This window comes from Hippocampus guttulatus, chromosome 11 (assembly GCF_054856545.1).
Source record: "Hippocampus guttulatus isolate MCC_2025c chromosome 11, RoL_Hgut_1.0, whole genome shotgun sequence".
In the NCBI taxonomy this organism is placed as follows: domain Eukaryota; kingdom Metazoa; phylum Chordata; class Actinopteri; order Syngnathiformes; family Syngnathidae; genus Hippocampus; species Hippocampus guttulatus.
The window spans coordinates 21309397-21326542 of NC_141271.1; the positions used below are offsets into that span (position 1 = coordinate 21309397).

The window sequence follows — 17146 nt, forward strand, 5'->3', positions numbered from 1 at the left end:
TTGTCGGTTTCTGTCTACACATGAGTATATTTTTTTTAGGCGGACATTTTTAGGCTTTATTAGGGCGGCCTAATTTGATTTTTGCGCCTCATTACAGAGATGAATCACTGGCATCGTTTTCAGGTCAAGGAGAACCGGGAAGTATGACGCCGCCTTTGATGTGTGGATCGCTTCTGTGACATGCCAAATACAAACATCCGGGAAATAAGATCCAGAGCTGTCCATCGATTGGAACGAATGAAATCATTTTTTTTTCACTTTTGCTCTGGACGCTTCTCCCGAGTTGTCAAGTTGACGATCGCGAGCTTATGCGATTCAAATCGTGTGGCCGTCCGCGATTGGCCGCACGGTGACCAATCCCCGGGTGACCTCCCGTCCATCCCAAGTCAGCTGACTTGGGCTCCAGCTGCCCAGCGCTACGGGAAAAAAAAAAAAAGTGATGGATGCGGATTGAGTGCCATCTACGGTGGTCGACGGCTTGCGGCTATCGGGACATCGGCGGCTATTTGTAGTTGCGCGCGGCGCAGCTGTGCATCGATACACAGGAGGGAACGCGTCCATTCTTTCTTTGGATCCGCGCCGGGAAACAGCTGGCCCCTTTCGGCTGCCGGGGAGCATTTCGTACGAATGTTTTCAAAAAATGCCGCGACAAATGTTTGCGTCGCTTGGGGAGATTGCATGCATTCATTTTCCTCTCTTATTTATTTGAGGTACCAGAATGACTGAAGCAGTCGAAGGAGTAGAACAAAAAGCAAAGAGAGAAATAGAAATAGGCAAGGTGCGGTCGGCTCATGTGAAGTCCAGCTACACTGTGAAAAAGTCCCGCTATGCCAGAGGGGGACTCGGGACTGCTGCGTACTCTTCCACTTAATGCGCTGATAATCCCCCAATGTCAATCAAGCCTCGAGAGAGCGCAGAGAGAAAACAATCGACTCCCGAGAAGCGATGCCAAGCCAAGCCGGCATTCTCATACCTGTCAACTCATACGGTTTAGCCATAGTTCATACGGATTTTGTGGTGAACCTTACGTATATGGCCGTATCGCACAAATCATACGGATTCTGAAAATTTCCGGGGGGTTTTTTTGGTTTTTTTTCCCTTAACAGGTAGTTCCGTTTGCTTTTGCCCAGAATGGTGCTAGTCTACTCGAATGCTTTCATTTCCGGTAACTTTCCAGTAAATCACGTGTATTATGGAGATCTACAATAAATATCATTAAAAATTTAATGGTTTTTTTTTTCTGCCGTTATTTTGACATATAAAATGCTTTGGTATGTTATAAGGATTTTTTGCTCTTTATAAGGATTTTTTTTGGTAGTTTTTACAGGTTGGCGCTCCGAAAAGTTGACAGGTATGCATTCTCAAGAGCTGCGGAGTCCGCACGCTAACCCTCCCCGTTCACGGTGCCGCCCCCTTCGGTGGACATCGACGCGCCAACATGTTGATGCAGTCGGCCGGTCATTCATCAGTGGCTGAGCACCCCCCGCCCCCCCTGACTCCCCACTCTTGAGTTGGATGAATGTGTTTATCAGTTTGGTGCCGTTGTTCGTCGTCCCTGTGGGGACCAGTCGAGTGTGTTCTCAAACGGAGCATTAATCGAAACAAATTGGGGGCGTTCAGGCGCTCGGCGAGGAAGTTAATTACGTGACACGCGCGGAATGACGCCAGCTCATTTCAAAGTACGAGCCGCAGAAAGGCGACGGTCGTGGAGGAGGCGCGAGTATAAAAGAATCCCTCCGCACCGCTCCGGTCCAACAAGCCACTGAATGAATGTCAATAAATGAAGGCGGCCACGCGCTCGCTGCTGACCGGCATCCAAGATGCAACCTTGGGCCCTTTTGTTCGTTGCCTTGAAACGGACTGAAGAGAGTTTGGCCCACGCCGCTGACGCCCGAGGTCGCACGATGTCGTTGGCAGCAAACGTGAAGTATTTCGTATAACGTTCCTGCAACAGATGCGCGCCACTTGTCCGACCTTGGCTCTCTTCTATCTTTGCCCACCGCGCCTCGCCACGCGAAGCGCCGACTTCCCCCGCGCGTGTTCTGCCGTCAGATAAAACAATCTTGGCCATTTTTACCCTGAGAGAAAATTCATTTGGGATTTTTTTTTCTATTCGTGAGGCTTTGCGCGTTTGTAGACTGATATGAAACCCACGAATGAGTACCGTATTTTGCGTGCACCTTATCCACCCCCCGTGACGGCCACGTCACGTGTTCGCGAAGCGACGGACGGCAAACGTTAACGGCCGCCGAGTCGAAGTGGACGGAAAATGTAGTGATGAAATCCGAATGTGAAAGTGCGTCCAGGCGTTTTGGCGCGTACCTGCCGGGTATACATTATTGATCCTCAACATTGATCCGACAAGAAATGTGATTAGATGAATCAATAGTCTGCGTGCCGAGTTCGAGAGGGCGCCGTCTTGACTCGGTCAATCGATTTCAATGAGACGGAAGGATCAACTTGATGACATCTCAGGACAGCTCATTCTTGACATATTGCAGCGTGTTTTTATTTTTATTTTTTGAAGACCTCCCGGGTGTCCAAATAAGATAAGGATAAAGAATCGACCTCCAAGTATATGGCTTTTGTAACCATTTTGTGCCACATTTCGGCGACATGAGGGCTATTCGGTGTTGCCAATTTAGCATGAGTGTTTTTTTTTTTTCAAAAAGCGACTTGCAACCATCAAAGTATTGACAAACTCTGAGGAGCTGTTGGGCCCTCTGCGTCCAGACCACAAACGAATCGCGCTCACCGTACGGCGGCCCCATAAAAGGAGCGCGATTCATGACTCGATTGTATTTTCGCTCGTGGCGGCAGCACTTCGTCACCAGGCTGCCAAATGAGACTTTCTCAATTCGTCCAGCAGATCCGCGCATTCGGCGCATGCGGCGGACAACGTCGCAAAGCCAACTTGTGCCCCCCCCCGCCCCCCCCCAGCTCCTCGTCAACTGCTTCGCCTCTTCGGGGTCAACGCTGTTGAAAATGGACGGACGGATGGACACCGAAGCGAGCTCACGCGTCTGCATTCGCCTCAATCGGGGACAGATTGATTGTTTGTTGATTCCCGCGCAGGCGTCCATATGCGATCCGTTCATTGGGCGCCGAGCCCCCGAGGAGGGGCGCTGGCAGCGGGGGCCACGTGGGAGAGAGCACGTTGGGTGAGGGAGGGAGGGAGGACACGCTCCCTCCATCCAGATGCGGACGCGCGCCGGTGAGACGTTCGGCACCTCCTCCTCCTCCCCCCCCCCCGAGCGGCACGCTGCTCATCTTCACCAGACAGGAGGAACAACTTACGGTATATCACACACCGGCTTTTTACTTTCTATTTCTGAGTCAGCTGCACTTTTGCCAATCTCGTTTTGTTTCCCCATCCGAAGACGAGCTCCTCCCCGCCTCTTTCCGCGTGTGATCTGTCGAACTTCTTGGACAGCCTCGTTCGACGTGAGTAGACGCGAGTATCTCATTCATTCCTAAAGGGGAAAAAAAAAAAATGTCCAGATGCTAAGTGCCTTGATGAATCAATGGAAAAAGCCCATCGCGTTGCATCACAGCAATCATTTGGACACAATGCTGAATTCACCATCGTTTTCTTCTTTCGTTTGTTTCCCATCTATAGAGACGCAGATCTTTTTTTTTGGGGGGGGGGGGGGGGGGGGTGTTTCTAATGGGATTTTAATGACGTGGTCATGCCACAAGCTCCGGGCGACGTGTGAGTCCTGCTGAGCTGCCGAGAAAACAAACGCGCGGAGCTTATTTGTCATCACACGTCAGTGACCGTCGCGGTGGGCGACCTCACCCCGGCGAGTCCTACCAGCGTGTGTGTGTGAGATAGAGTCGCACAGATTTTGGGCTGCATGACCAGGTGGATTTGCGGGACCAATGAAGCCCACCAGAAGGTGAATAGACCCCAAGTGTTTGTCAGATCGGGGCTTGTCAGACCACTAAATCCAGACCTTTTGCTACTCGTAAAGCGAACGCGCCGTGTTTGGCGGCGATGAATTGTAAAATCAGTTGAAAGGAGGAGCGCTTTGAGCCGGAAGGACCTGCGAGCGATGAACCCCTTCGGGGACTCGTCGGGGCCCGGCGGGTCCGGCACATCTCCCAAAGGCTCGGCGGCGGCGGCGGCGGCGCGGGCTTTGCTCTTTGAAATACTTTTGGCAAGCGCCTCCAGCTGTCCCACCGGCTGCAACTGCACGGAAAAGAGCGGCACGACGGCGGTCCGGTGCACGTCCGGGAACTTGGAGGCCATCCCGTCGGACCTCCCGAGAGACACCGTGGCTCTCCTGTTGGCCTCCAACCACATCACCAAGATCCCGAACTACGCCTTCCGACGGCTCGGCCGCCTCCAGGAGCTGGACCTGTCCGACAACGACATCGAGGCGGTGGAGGCGGCGGCCTTCCACGGCCTGGCCGACAGCCTGCGGGCGCTGGACCTGGCCAACAATCGCATCCAAAGCGTCCCCAAGGAGGCCTTCGCTCACCTCCGAGCCAAAATCAACCTCTCCAACAACCCCTGGCACTGCGAGTGCGACCTGCAGGAGGTTCTGCGGGAGCTGCGGCTGGACCCGCGGTCGGTGAAGGACGTGGTGTGCCGCACGGCCGTGCAGGAGGAATACGCCGGCCGGTCGCTCATCCAAGTCCTGGACTCGGGGATCAACTTCTGCAACTTTCACCGCAAGACCACCGACGTGGCCATGTTCGTCACCATGTTCGGCTGGTTCGGCATGGTGATCGCCTACGTCGTCTACTACGCCAGGCACAACCGGGAGGACGCCAGGCGCCACCTGGAGTACCTCAAATCTTTGCCCGGCGGAGCTCGCGTGGCAAAGGATTTGGACACCGTCAGTACTGTTCTCTAGCAGGACGCTTGGTCATCGTGACAGAAACATTTCTTTCGAAGGCTTTTTATTATTAAATGGTCACCTGGTGTGGATTGTCTTCGCAAATTGGCCACTGACAGGAGGGTTCTCGGTTTCGGTCAGAGTTCCGTTCTTTGGGCCAAGGACACAGAAATCGGGAAGGGGGCACGCGCGACTTCACAGCACGCTACTTGGCAGAGATGTAAATAATCCACCCAGAATCCTCACAGCCACCATCGAGTGGACGGCGTAGGCCACGAACGTCGTTCGCGCAAAAATTGACCCTCGTCCGACATCTGCGTCCCATTGGGGCTCGTTTCGATCAACTCAATAAACGGCCCCACTTCCTGATCCACTTTGTGCATCTCGTTACGGTCGGCATGAAGACCAAATTTCATGTTTATTGGACAAAATGGTGATATCGAATTTGATTGTTTAAGTTTTAATGGGGTCATGTTCAGCATTAATCGATTATCGACACATTCAGCAAAGATTGCAGAGTGCAAAGACTCAATTATGCCAGTGTGTGTGTGTGTGTGTATGTGAGATCCACCTCGCCACATAAATCTTGAAAGCACACACGCGGCCACTTAAGTTGCTCGGCTGGCCGTGCGACTCCATTCCTCGCACGTTGGTTTTACGATGATGTGAATGCCGAGTAATTTGGTCAAGCGCCCCGTGCGGCTTTCGCTTTGATTAGGATGCATTGTGCGCACGGCCGCCTCGGCGATGTCCGCCGGGCTTTGGGCTGGCGGCCATTCCACGCGCGGCATCGCATTATAACATCCTGGAGACGAGCCAGCGAGCTCCCCGGCTTGAATTGGCTTGAATCGAGAGCAAGGGGGCCCCCAAAACATTGAAAGGTTTGTCTCAACGTTCACAAATTCTTGTTGACAAAAGAAAAGCATTTGATGGTTGTGCAGGGTGGATGATGGATTCCATTGAAAAAAAATCGAGAACTACTTACCGTATGCATTTTGTAGAATGGAGAATGCCTCCGCCATCGGTCTTTGTTGAAAAAAAAAAAAATCCCAAAAAGCAGCCATTTTGAAACCAGGAATCAAATGTTTGGGTGTCATTCAGACCACGCGAATGTCTTGGTATTACCCAGAGAAGAGTTGGTCTTTGTGCAATCCTGTGATATAACCGAAAGGGCTCAATTCGTTTTCTCCGCCTGATTTCAATTACAGAGGACATTGTGCTAGTGTTTATCAATAAAGCATACATTCCAGAACAAATCCAGACATTGTTTTTTAAGGGTGAAAAGGTCTCTTGTGACATCATTTTTAACCATCCCCGCTTCAGTCGTTCGGTTTACACGCCAAATCACCGGTGTCCGAGTCATTTTTGTGACGGGCCGCATCATCCACTTTCCTTGGGAGTGCCGTGATGACTATCGGCCCAAATTCCGGTCGAATCAACTCATGATGTGGAGGCTACGTGACAAATTGGTGAATAATGAGTTTTGAAATCAGTGGCCTATAATTTTATTATCATTATTTTTGAACATGATGACATTTATCTTAAAAAGGGGCGTGGCATCAAACATGCTTACGATATCTCAACGTTTTTTTAAGTGAAGACGATTTGGCATTTGGCAAGAAACGCAAAGACGAAGCAACCGCATCTGAGTGCAGTTTTGAAAATGAAAAAATGAGTTCCCGAAGAATGGACGATGATGAACCCACTTGTTTTTAATGTTTCAAATGTTGGTGCGCGCCGGCGGCGAATGAAACGGGGCCGTCTGTCTGGAAAGACTCGATTTGGTCTGACAGAGAAGAGTCGAGCGTTCCCAAAGCCGGCCCGGCTCGAGGCGAGCTGCTTTTATTTAGTCCGCTGACATTGCGCCGTGACACCTGTTGAAATGTTTCTCGCCGCCCCTGAAATGTTTCACGCCGAGGGCCATTTTCAGATCACGTCGGCTCTGACCGGCTGCTCGTCGCCGTCGCAGAAGCGGCTCCGGCTATCACCTTTATAACGGAGGCCTTTTATCGTGGCGGTTGCCACCGTCCTAACTGTCCGTGGCAGGCAGATTTTGACCAGACTGTGTTCAAGGAACACAGGACTGATTCGGTTTTCTCTCTTTCCACCAGATGGCAATGGAAACTTTGACTGACTTTGTCTTCCTCTAGTGGTGCAAATGAGGTGATGCGAGTCATTTACTTGAGTTTCGATTTTGTAATGTGGGTCTAAATTCGGCTTCCTATCTTGTTCAACCGCGTCCACCGGAGAGAGAATGCGCACATATTTTGTTCGTGTAACAATATGGCAGGAAGAAAAATGTCTCAAACCTCAAAATCAACACCTTGATACAAAATGTTCTCAATGGGAATGAAGAAAATAACGTAACACGACCAACATACTGTATTGTTGATGATGATGATGATAAAACGACTGCAGTACAGGAACTGAATGAAAATAGAATTCAAGTGAAATAGAAAACGTCCTCGCGAAGCCTCGAGGGGCTGAGTGCTAATGTAAGCTTATATTATATTATTAAATATCATTTTATGTTTGAGCATCATATTATTTCATGTTAAGCATACCTAAATTATATTCTGTTGTTTAATAATTGCTTAGACGTTTTTTTTTTATGTTGATAGGTTCTGATTGGCTGGTAAAGTAAGAGAAACAGGAAGTGATTTTAGTTAGACATTTTTTTTATGTTGATAGGTTCTGATTGGCTGGTAAAGTAAGAGAAGCAGGAAGTGATTTTAGTTAGACCTTTTTTTTAATGTTGATAGGTTCTGATTGGCTGGTAAAGTAAGAGAAGCAGGAAGTGATTTTAGTTACGGGGGGTTGTGTTCTCGGACATGCTGCGGTGCAGACGTTTTTTTCCCCTCATTTTATGAAACTGCATTGTAGGATTCCATCTCTCCATCTGTCATTCGTAAAGAAGAGCCATCCACTGAAAAACAACGAACCCCTCAATTTACACTAATGACGCCCCCGACACTCACACACACGCCCCCTCCTTCCCTTGGTGGCGTCCCAAGCGAAGCTGACAGCGAAGAAGATGAATGCCCCACGGAGAAGTTACTGAGGACGCTTGTGGGTTCGTTTTGTGGCTGAAAGCATTTGCTTTTCTCCGTCTTCTTGTTTTGTGTTTTTTTTCCCCTTTTTCTCCAAAACATGTTGGTGTCGTTTTTGCTCTCTGCTGTGATTTTATGCGAGAGCGAAGCTTCGGGCGAGTTCGCCCCCACCGGAGCCGGGGCGAGAGTGCCAACATCTCGCCTGCATGTCGATGAGGAGGAGGACGGCGGAAACTATTCCGCCCGGCGAGTCGTCGAGCCCTCCGCAGGTTCGTGTTGGAAACTGCTTTGAAGCTTTTTCATTTCATTTCCACAATTGTTCAATGACAGTGTATTTACTTCCATTGATTAATGTTTCTTCGTTCATCCCATTAAATCGTTCATTTATTCATTGTGAATCCACGATTTGACAAACCGACACATTTGCATGATTCTGATTGAAAACATTTAAAGAATAAATCATAGTCTCATGAACGAATGAGCTGCAATTAGTACAATCTTAAACAGAATTTTTTTTTAAAATGTTGTCAGCTAATTCCCCCCCCCCCCCCCCCCCACGCCTTCCATTGTCCTGTATGATGTCTCTCAATGGCGAAAAGTTACAGTGGCATTGATGTAGTGGTGCGACTTCTTTGGTTGTTCTCCTCGACATTCCCCCCCAAGTTTTGGCTTCAGCCAGTTTAATGTATGCGCAATGGGATTCGGGTCTGGTGATGGACTCGGCCATTACGTAACACTCCGCTTCTCTGCCTTGAAAAGCTCCCCGGTGGCTTGTTTGCCTCGGGTCGTTTTCTATCTGCAGCGCCAAGTGCCGTCCACCGAGTTCTGAGGCGTTTGGCCGAGTACAAGCAGAGAATCGGGCTGGCTCAAACACTTGAGAGGGAATCGAAAAGGAGCAAAGCGGACGAATCGGAGGACCGATATAAAATAGTTGTCGTCATTCCCAGTTACCGTTTACCATCAAATTCAACATGAAACAAAGACCTATTTAGAACAAGCACACACTGTTGCCTTTTGCTACCTTAATGCTAACATACAGTTTCATTGAACGCGCCAGTTACATGCTGACGACGTGTGTCGGTAGTTTAAACACAGACAATTCCACATGCATTTCAAACAAGCGCACAATTTTGCCTTTTGCTAGCTTAATGCTAACATACAATATAATTGAAGACGGCAGTTACATGCGAATAGTTGATGTCAGTAGTTTAAACACAGACAATTTCACGTCTTAACAACAAGCACATCATTTTGCCTCTTGCTAGTTTCATGCTAACAAAGTTTAATTGAACGCACCAGTTACATGCTCGCAGTTTGTGTCGGTAGTTTAAACACAGACACGTGTTTTAAAATTAGCTACTCAACTTTGCCTTCTGCTTGCTTCATGCTAACATGATGGAACATGCCATTCACATGCTAACAGTTACCATCCATTGTATCAAACACAGTTGGTGGAGCAATGGAAGTTGACCAACAGTTTAACCATACTCACAGGCATATTTTCTTTATCCTCTGCCAAAAAAAAGGCTATTACAGCAGTTTACTGAGTTATTATTTTTTAAAAAAGACATTCCAAATGACTGTTTCAAACAAAAATGGCAGACTGTTTGATTGACGTTACGGGTTTTTGAGACATTTTGGTGCCTTCTGTTATGGTAGACCCGCCCACTTAATTTAATACCCCTCGATCAAGGGTTTTTTTGTTTGGGTTTTTTTCTCATGGGTCCGACTGGTGTTCCCCATCCCATGCATGTCGCGAGGCCCCCCAAAAGGTTTCTAATTTGTCAAAGAAATAAAAGTAAACAGCAATAGCCTCCCAAATATTCAGCCTATTTCCTCATAATTACTTTGGCCAAACACGGTGAAGCCTCTGCAGCGATACGCTTAAAACTGATTTGGCTACGGCTTGCGTTTTTCCTCTTTCTGCGGAATGTATGACCTAATTCCGACACAAACAAGGCTGTCCATGTTTATATCAGCAGGAGAGGGCGAGGCTTTGGCGTGTGTGTGTGTGTTTCAAGAGCTAAGTCGCTTGAGGCCCATCTGTTAGGAGTGTCTGGTGGTCGCATAGAAGCACCCAATGGTGATTGTGTTCTGTTTAATAGTGTTTTTTGCTGGTTCTCGGTCCTACGTTTCGCTTTCAGACGATTTGGGCCCCCGCAAATGCACAAATGCGTGTGTCGAAGCTGGAACATGCAACACAACACGAGGATCCATTCCTGATCCACATCATTGGCCTCACATGTCCCGTTTCAATCCTCATCATAAACCGCTTTGGCCAAATGGGGGAGATTATCGTAATCTGGCACGGGACACCCCCCGTTTCACATTTATTCCCCCCCAACCCCCAAGAGCCTCCTTATGTTGATACACAGTGATGATGATGATGATGATGATCACAGCATGCATCATCTTCCCTGCAGGTTCAGAGTTCAACCTGAAAGTGCAGGTCGCCGACAGGCTGACTCGTCAGTACCTGAGCCAGGCAGAGGTGGCGCTTTACGTCAACTACACCAGAACCAAGACGGTCTTTACGGGGGAGGACGGCGGTGTTTTGCTGCGAGTCCCTTTTCAAAGCGGCTCACCGCTCACAGTCACGGCGTGCAGAGACGGCTACATTTGCGCAGTGCTTCCCTACGCAGCTATCAAAGCACCAAGTAAGATCACCGGTCAAATCGGGGCGAGCCGATCTCCGACGGCGACGTTTCGCTCTGTCTCAGTCTTTTCCTCAGTGACCGCGCCGCTCGTGCGTCTGACGCAAGGAAACATCTGGCTTTTTGAAGACTCTCTGCTGATGACGGACAAAACATCTGGTCAGGTCGCATCGTCGGCGCCATTTCACGATTGCGTCAGTCTCAATGTGACGAAAGCGTTTCGTTGACGGCGCTGCAGATGCGTCGGGAGAGCCCGCGGTCCGGTTCCCTCGCAGCCTGCTGAACATGACCGAGGGCAGTGACGTGGCTTCTTTGAAAGCCTACTTGACCATCCTGAAGCCGGCTTCAGACGAGAGAGGCTTTCCGAAGACGCTGGGCGTCACGAGGAGCGCGGCAGGTATTGAAGTGCGGCCGTTTTCGCAAGGCCTGGCGTTCAGCTGCGTCAACGGTTTCCCCCTGACAATGTGGATGCTTCCACCTGGCGCCAGCATCCGCGCGGCGCGACGGCAACACGATCGCCACTGTGTGTTTTTTGGCTTCCCGAGGACACACCGGCGTGGAGTTGAATCCAGCGGCGGCCGTGAGCGTGCGACTGTTCTCCGGAGACGCGGAGCTGCGTGTCCGCGGTCCCATCAAGATCAGCCTAACTCTCCCCGACAACTGTGGACTGCAGTCTTCAACCGCGCTGCCGGCGTGGTTATATAACCGCACCACCGGTGGGTAGAGCGAGCCGACGCGCGCTCCGCGAGATCGCTTCACGTCTCCTCGCATTCCACTCGGTCTCGGGAGATGCGCTTTGGATTTGATCTCAACAGATAACCCGGACTCGGAAGTCATCGTTCATCTGGAGCTTCGCCGCCTCACGGGGCCGAAAGGCCACTTCCGTCGTATGACTTCATCGAATGGGTTGTTGTCATTTAGGTGGCTGGATGAGACGGGGATTAGGGACGGTGGTGTCAGAAGGTGGAAAACTGAGTTGGACATTCACCGCTCCTCAACTCGGCGACTGGATCGCTGCGCCGGTGCCAACCGCCGGAGGTAAAGCGCTGACCGAAAGCCGCGCGGCTATGACACGTCACCGGAATGAGAAACTCCCGACCTCTCCATCTCTCACCTGTGTCAATCTTCAGGTGTCTTTGGAGCCGCCGAGCTCCGTGACTTCTTTGTCCGGAATTCATCTTTGCTGCTGGTCGTCTTCGGAGGAACGCTTTGTGTCGTTGCTTGCCTTCTCGCTGGATTCGTGTCTTGTCGCAGGTAAGAAAGGGCTCGTCATCGCCGAGTTTCCGATCTTTGAGCGCATCCTCGAGGAACGAAGCCGAATCGAAAGATTGCATTTAAAAGAATAAATGAAGACACGAAGAACTTCCTCCAATCCACTGAACGCACTTGCGCCTTTGCCGTTCCCTTGCCTCCGGCAATGCAACGGACACGTCGATCAACGCAAATGACGCACTCGTGCTCGCGATGCACGCAGTCATCGAGTTGTGTTTGCGCTGCTTATCATCCGACAAAATAACTGGCCGACAGGCACGTTTTGCGAAACGGGGGCCGTTTTAAAGTCTTGTCGCTCTCTTCTCTTGAAGGCGAACGAAGGCGACGCTACCGCTGACAAGAAAGGACCAATCCACCACCACCGGCAGCAATGAAGACATTGAAGGATCGTCTGCGTCTCAACACTTCTTGACCCAAAGGAGGCTCGACCAACACAACGTCACCGTTTCCATATTGAACGGCAACGGGGTTCTCGCCAATCCCAAGGCGCCGGCCGCCGGCGCTGAACCCGAGCACGTCGTTCCCCCGAGCAGCGTTCCCGCGTCTCCGACAGTCGCTCTGCTCTATTACGACCGGCCTGTTGCCATTCCGCACCCGTCGGCGTTTTTCCATGCGGACGACCGATCGCAGCGCTGGACTAGAGCCTCGTACGCCGGTGGCGCAGAGAAACCGAGGGAAGAAGGCTCCAGCCTAAAGGTGTCACGAGGCTCCTCAGCCACTGGGAACCGGGAAGGGAATACGGGAGGACACGCCGACAGCTCCGGAAATGCTCCGGTACCGGCAACCAGAGGCCAGTGTGGTCTCCTTGAATCCGCGTCGGTTCCGGAAACATTAAGCAAAATGGGGAGCGGTCGCCATTCGATGGACGCCGCGACCGAACTTTCAAAGGTGCCCTCATCGCAGCCCCCTCGGGCCTGGTTTGTGAGTCTCGAGGGTCAACCCGCGGCCGAGATCCGTTACGCCGTCGCGGAGCAACGACAAAGAAGAAGAGTGGCCGAAAGTCGAGAGACCAGCCTGGATTCGGGCGTGGATCTGGTCGAGATGAACCAGGTTGGCGGGAGGAGAGCCGTCGCTCTGGAACGCAGTGCCACTTTTGTGAAGAGCACATCAGGCGGCAAACCGACGCCGCGGTGAGATCCATCCGGGAGCCTTGAAGTCAAACATCGCGTCAGAAGTGATTCGTTGCAGGTCGTCTTAGTGGTTGAGTTCACGTCCGCATTCCATCCGCATCTGCAATTTCACACTCCCTGACTTGAATTGTCCACTTGGGATGTGCTCTTAAAACACATCTCGAGTGGACAGTGCACGTGATTCTGTCTGCCCAATCTTTTAGGAGCTGAGTTTGTCATTTGGAATCAGCGACTTGATGCCTCAAAAAGCCCCAAACTTCACCAATATTGGGAGGTGGTGGGAAAAAAAAACAGTCAGCAAAGGCATCTGGCCCGGGTTCGGCATGAAGCTGGCACAGCTGGCCTTGAGTCGGCACTGGCATAATGCATGTGGGCCGAACACGGCCCAGGAGTGGCAAAGGAGGCACTGGCTTGACTCTGGCAAACCAGATGAGGGCCAGTTGTGGAGTGTAGTATTTGGGCCAGAAATCAATTTACAACTCCGACCCGTATATGGCCAGCCAGTATTGAGCCACCCTTAAATGCAGTTTCAGATTTATTTTTTCAACACACAGCCTTATTTTACAATTGCACACCGATGCGGAATTCCATTCATCACACACACACACAAACACACACACAATCAATAGGACTCTCACATTTAAACAGTTAATAGCACTCTCCTTAGTTTGTAAGGTGTAGGCAGGGATTACATTTAGATTTTATATGCACGTGTAAATGGTTTAAAACTTCCTTTCTTTATAAATCTTGTTTAATCATAAAGTGCATTGCTATATTTTTCAATACCAATTACTTGTTAAAGTTTGGACAATCAATGGGGATCAGTTGCAATGCATATATGTGAATGTACTAAATTGCACATTTGTTGAAGGAAATGTAAGGTGCTTCATGAAATGTTTCGTGAAAGATACGTTCATTAAATTTCAACATTTTCCAAATGTTCTTGTGCTTCTTTATACCAAAACAAAGGAAAGACATATTGTTTTGGTTGTTTATAGCAAAGTATGTTATCATTTTAATGGTCCGGCCCACTTGACATATACCGAGGCCGTATGTGGCCCACCATGTGAAATGAGTTTGAAACCAGCGATGTATAGTAAAGCGTTTTTAGACGAAAAAAACAACCATGTACAGAAAGGCGTTTTTAGCCGAAAGAAAACGCCATGTGTAGTAAGGCGTTTTTAGCCGAAAAAAATGACCATGTATAGTAAGGCGTTTTGAGCCGAAAAAAACGACCCTGTATATTAAGGTGTTTTTTGACGAAAAAAACGACCATGTATAGTAAGGCGTTTTTAGCCGAAAACCCCCCACCATGTATAGTAAGGCGTTTTAGCCGGAAAAAATGACCATGTATAGTAAGGCGTTTTGAGCCGAAAAAAAATGACCATGTATAGTAAGGCGTTTTAGACGAAAAAAATGACCATGTATAAGGCGTTTTTAGCCGAAAAAAACGACATAGTATAGTAAGGCGTTTTTAGCCCGAAAAAAACGACATAGTATAGTAAGGCGTTTTTAGCCGAAAAAAACGACCATGTACAGTAAGGCGTTTTTAGACGAAAGAAAACGCCATGTATAGTAAGGCGTTTTGAGCCGAAAAAAACGACCCTGTATATTAAGGTGTTTTTTGACGAAAAAAACGACCATGTATAGTAAGGCGTTTTTAGCCGAAAACCCCCCACCATGTATAGTAAGGTGTTTTAGCCGAAAAAAATGACCATGTATAGTAAGGCGTTTTGAGCCGAAAAAAAATGACCATGTATAGTAAGGCGTTTTTAGCCAAAAATAAACGACCATGTATAATAAGGCGTTTTTAGCCCGAAAAAAACGACATAGTATAGTAAGGCGTTTTTAGCCCGAAAAAAACGACATAGTATAGTAAGGCGTTTTTAGCCCGAAAAAAACGACATAGTATAGTAAGGCGTTTTTAGCCCAAAAAAAAAGACCATGTAGTAAGGCGTTTTAGACGAAAAAAATGACCATGTATAAGGCGTTTTTAGCCGAAAAAAACGACATAGTATAGTAAGGCGTTTTTAGCCCGAAAAAAACGACATAGTATAGTAAGGCGTTTTTAGCCGAAAAAAACGACCATGTATAGTAAGCCGTTTTTAGCCACAAAAAAAAACGACCATGTACAGTAAGGCGTTTTTAGACGAAAAAAACAACATAGTATAGTAAGGCGTTTTTAGCCGAAAAAAAATGACCATGTATAATATAGTAAGGCGTTTTAGACGAAAAAAATGACCATGTATAGTAAGGCGTTTTTAGCCGAAAAAAAACGACATAGTATAGTAAGGCGTTTTTAGCCCGAAAAAAACGACATAGTATAGTAAGGCGTTTTTGAGCCGAAAAAAACGACCATGTATAGGCAGGCGTTTTTAGCCGAAAAAAACGACAGTTTAAAAAAACGACCATGTATAGTAAGCCGTTTTTAGCCACAAAAAAACCCCACCATGTATAGTAAGGCGTTTTTAGACGAAAAAAATGACCATGTATAGTAAGGTGTTTTTAGCCGAAAAAAACGACATAGTATAGTAAGGTGTTTTTAGCCGAAAAAAACGATCATCTATAGTAAGGCGTTTTTAGCCGAAAAAAATGACCATGTATAGTAAGGCGTTTTTAGCCCAAAAAAAACGACTATGTATAGTAAGGCGTTTTTAGCTCCAAAAAAACGACATAGTATAGTAAGGCGTTTTTCGCCCGAAAAAAACGACCATGTATTGTAAGGCCTTTTTAGCCCGAAAAAAACGACATAGTATAGTAAGGCGTTTTTTTGCCAGAAAAAAACATGTATAGTAAGGCATTTTTAGCCCGAAAAAAACAACATAGTATAGTAAGGCGTTTTTAGCCCGAAAAAAACGACCATGTATAGTAAGGCGTTTTTCGCCCGAAAAAAACGACTCAGTATAGTAAGGCATTTTTAGCCCGAAAAATACGACCATGGATAATAACGCATTTTTAGCCCGAAAAAAACGACAGTATAGTAAGGCGTTTTTATTTTGAAAAAAGGACATAGTATAGTAAGGTGTTTTTAGGCCGAAAAAAACGACAGAGTATAGTAAGGCATTTTTAGCCCGAAAAAAACGACAGAGTATAGTAAGGCATTTTTGGCCCGAAAAAAACGACAAAGTATAGTAAGGCGTTTGTAGCCCGAAAAAAACGTTTTTACATGGTCGTTTTTTTCGTCAAAAAACGCCTTACTATACATGGTCGGTTTTTTTCGGCTCAAAACGCCTTACTATACACGGTCGTTTTTTTCGGCTAAAAACGCCTTACTATACATGGTCGTTTTTTTCGGCTAGAAACCCCTTACTATACATGGTCGTTTTTTTTTCCGGCTAAAAACGCCTTACTATACATGGTCGTTTTTTTCGGCTAAAACCGCCTTACTATACATGGTCGTTTTTTTCGGCTAAAAACGCCTTACTATACATGGTCGTTTTTTTCGGCTAAAAACACCTTACTATTCATGGTCGGGGTTTTTTTCGGCTAAAAACACTTTTCTACTGATGGTCGTTTTTTTTCGGCGAAAAACGCCTTACTATACATGGTCGGGGTTTTTTTTCGTCAAAAAATGCCTTACTATACATGGTCGGGGGTTTTTTTCGTCAAAAAACGCCTTACTATACATGGTCGTTTTTTTCGGCTAAAAATGCCTTACTATACATGGTCGTTTTTTTCGACTAAAAACGCCTTACTATACATGGTCGTTTTTTTCGGCTAAAAACACCTTACTATTCATGGTCGTTTTTTTCGGCTAAAACACTTCTATTGATGGTCGTTTTTTTCGGCTCAAAATGCCTTACTATACATGGTCGTTTTTTTGGGCTAATAATGCCTTACTATACATGGTCGTTTTTTTCGTCAAAAAACGCCTTACTATTCATGGTCATTTTTTCCGTCTAAAAACGCCTTCCTATACATTGTCTTTTTTTTTTTGGTCTAAAAACGCCTTACTCCATACACATGGTCATTTTTTTCGTCTAAAAACGCCTGACTATACATGGTCCAGATATGGTTTTACAATGCGGCTCACATCTGGGCCGAATGCGGCCCACATCGTGGATGCCAGACGTGGGCCACTGCAGGACCGTCATTCATTGAGGTATGTGGGCCGAGTGTACGTGCCGTGTCTGCCCCAGAGCTGGGCCAGACCAATTTTGCTGATTGGTAAAGCTCCCCCTTCAAACTAAATTGAA

The 17146-nt window shown here is 47.9% G+C and overlaps 2 protein-coding genes across 3 annotated transcripts; both read left to right on the forward strand.

Annotated features, from left to right (window-relative positions):
* The first annotated feature begins 3688 nt into the window (after positions 1 to 3688).
* On the forward strand, positions 3689 to 6088 carry lrrc3 (leucine rich repeat containing 3). Its single transcript, XM_086123828.1, has one exon. The coding sequence runs from the start codon at positions 4056 to 4058 to the stop codon at positions 4860 to 4862; it is 807 nt and encodes a 268-aa protein (XP_085979954.1). The 5' UTR covers positions 3689 to 4055; the 3' UTR covers positions 4863 to 6088.
* A 1548-nt stretch (positions 6089 to 7636) lies between these two features.
* On the forward strand, positions 7637 to 13888 carry LOC147198645 (protein FAM171B-like). Of its 2 annotated transcripts, XM_086124384.1 has the most exons (8): positions 7637 to 8163; positions 10318 to 10551; positions 10615 to 10707; positions 10787 to 10945; positions 11094 to 11264; positions 11470 to 11586; positions 11679 to 11802; positions 12132 to 13888. In XM_086124384.1, exons 1-8 carry the CDS (start codon positions 7995 to 7997, stop codon positions 12952 to 12954), a joined length of 1890 nt encoding a protein of 629 aa, XP_085980510.1. In that variant the 5' UTR covers positions 7637 to 7994; the 3' UTR covers positions 12955 to 13888. The 2 variants fall into 2 exon arrangements, with proteins under 2 accessions (XP_085980510.1, XP_085980509.1); XM_086124383.1 differs by having other exon boundaries at positions 10318 to 10707.
* The last annotated feature ends 3258 nt before the right edge of the window (positions 13889 to 17146 follow it).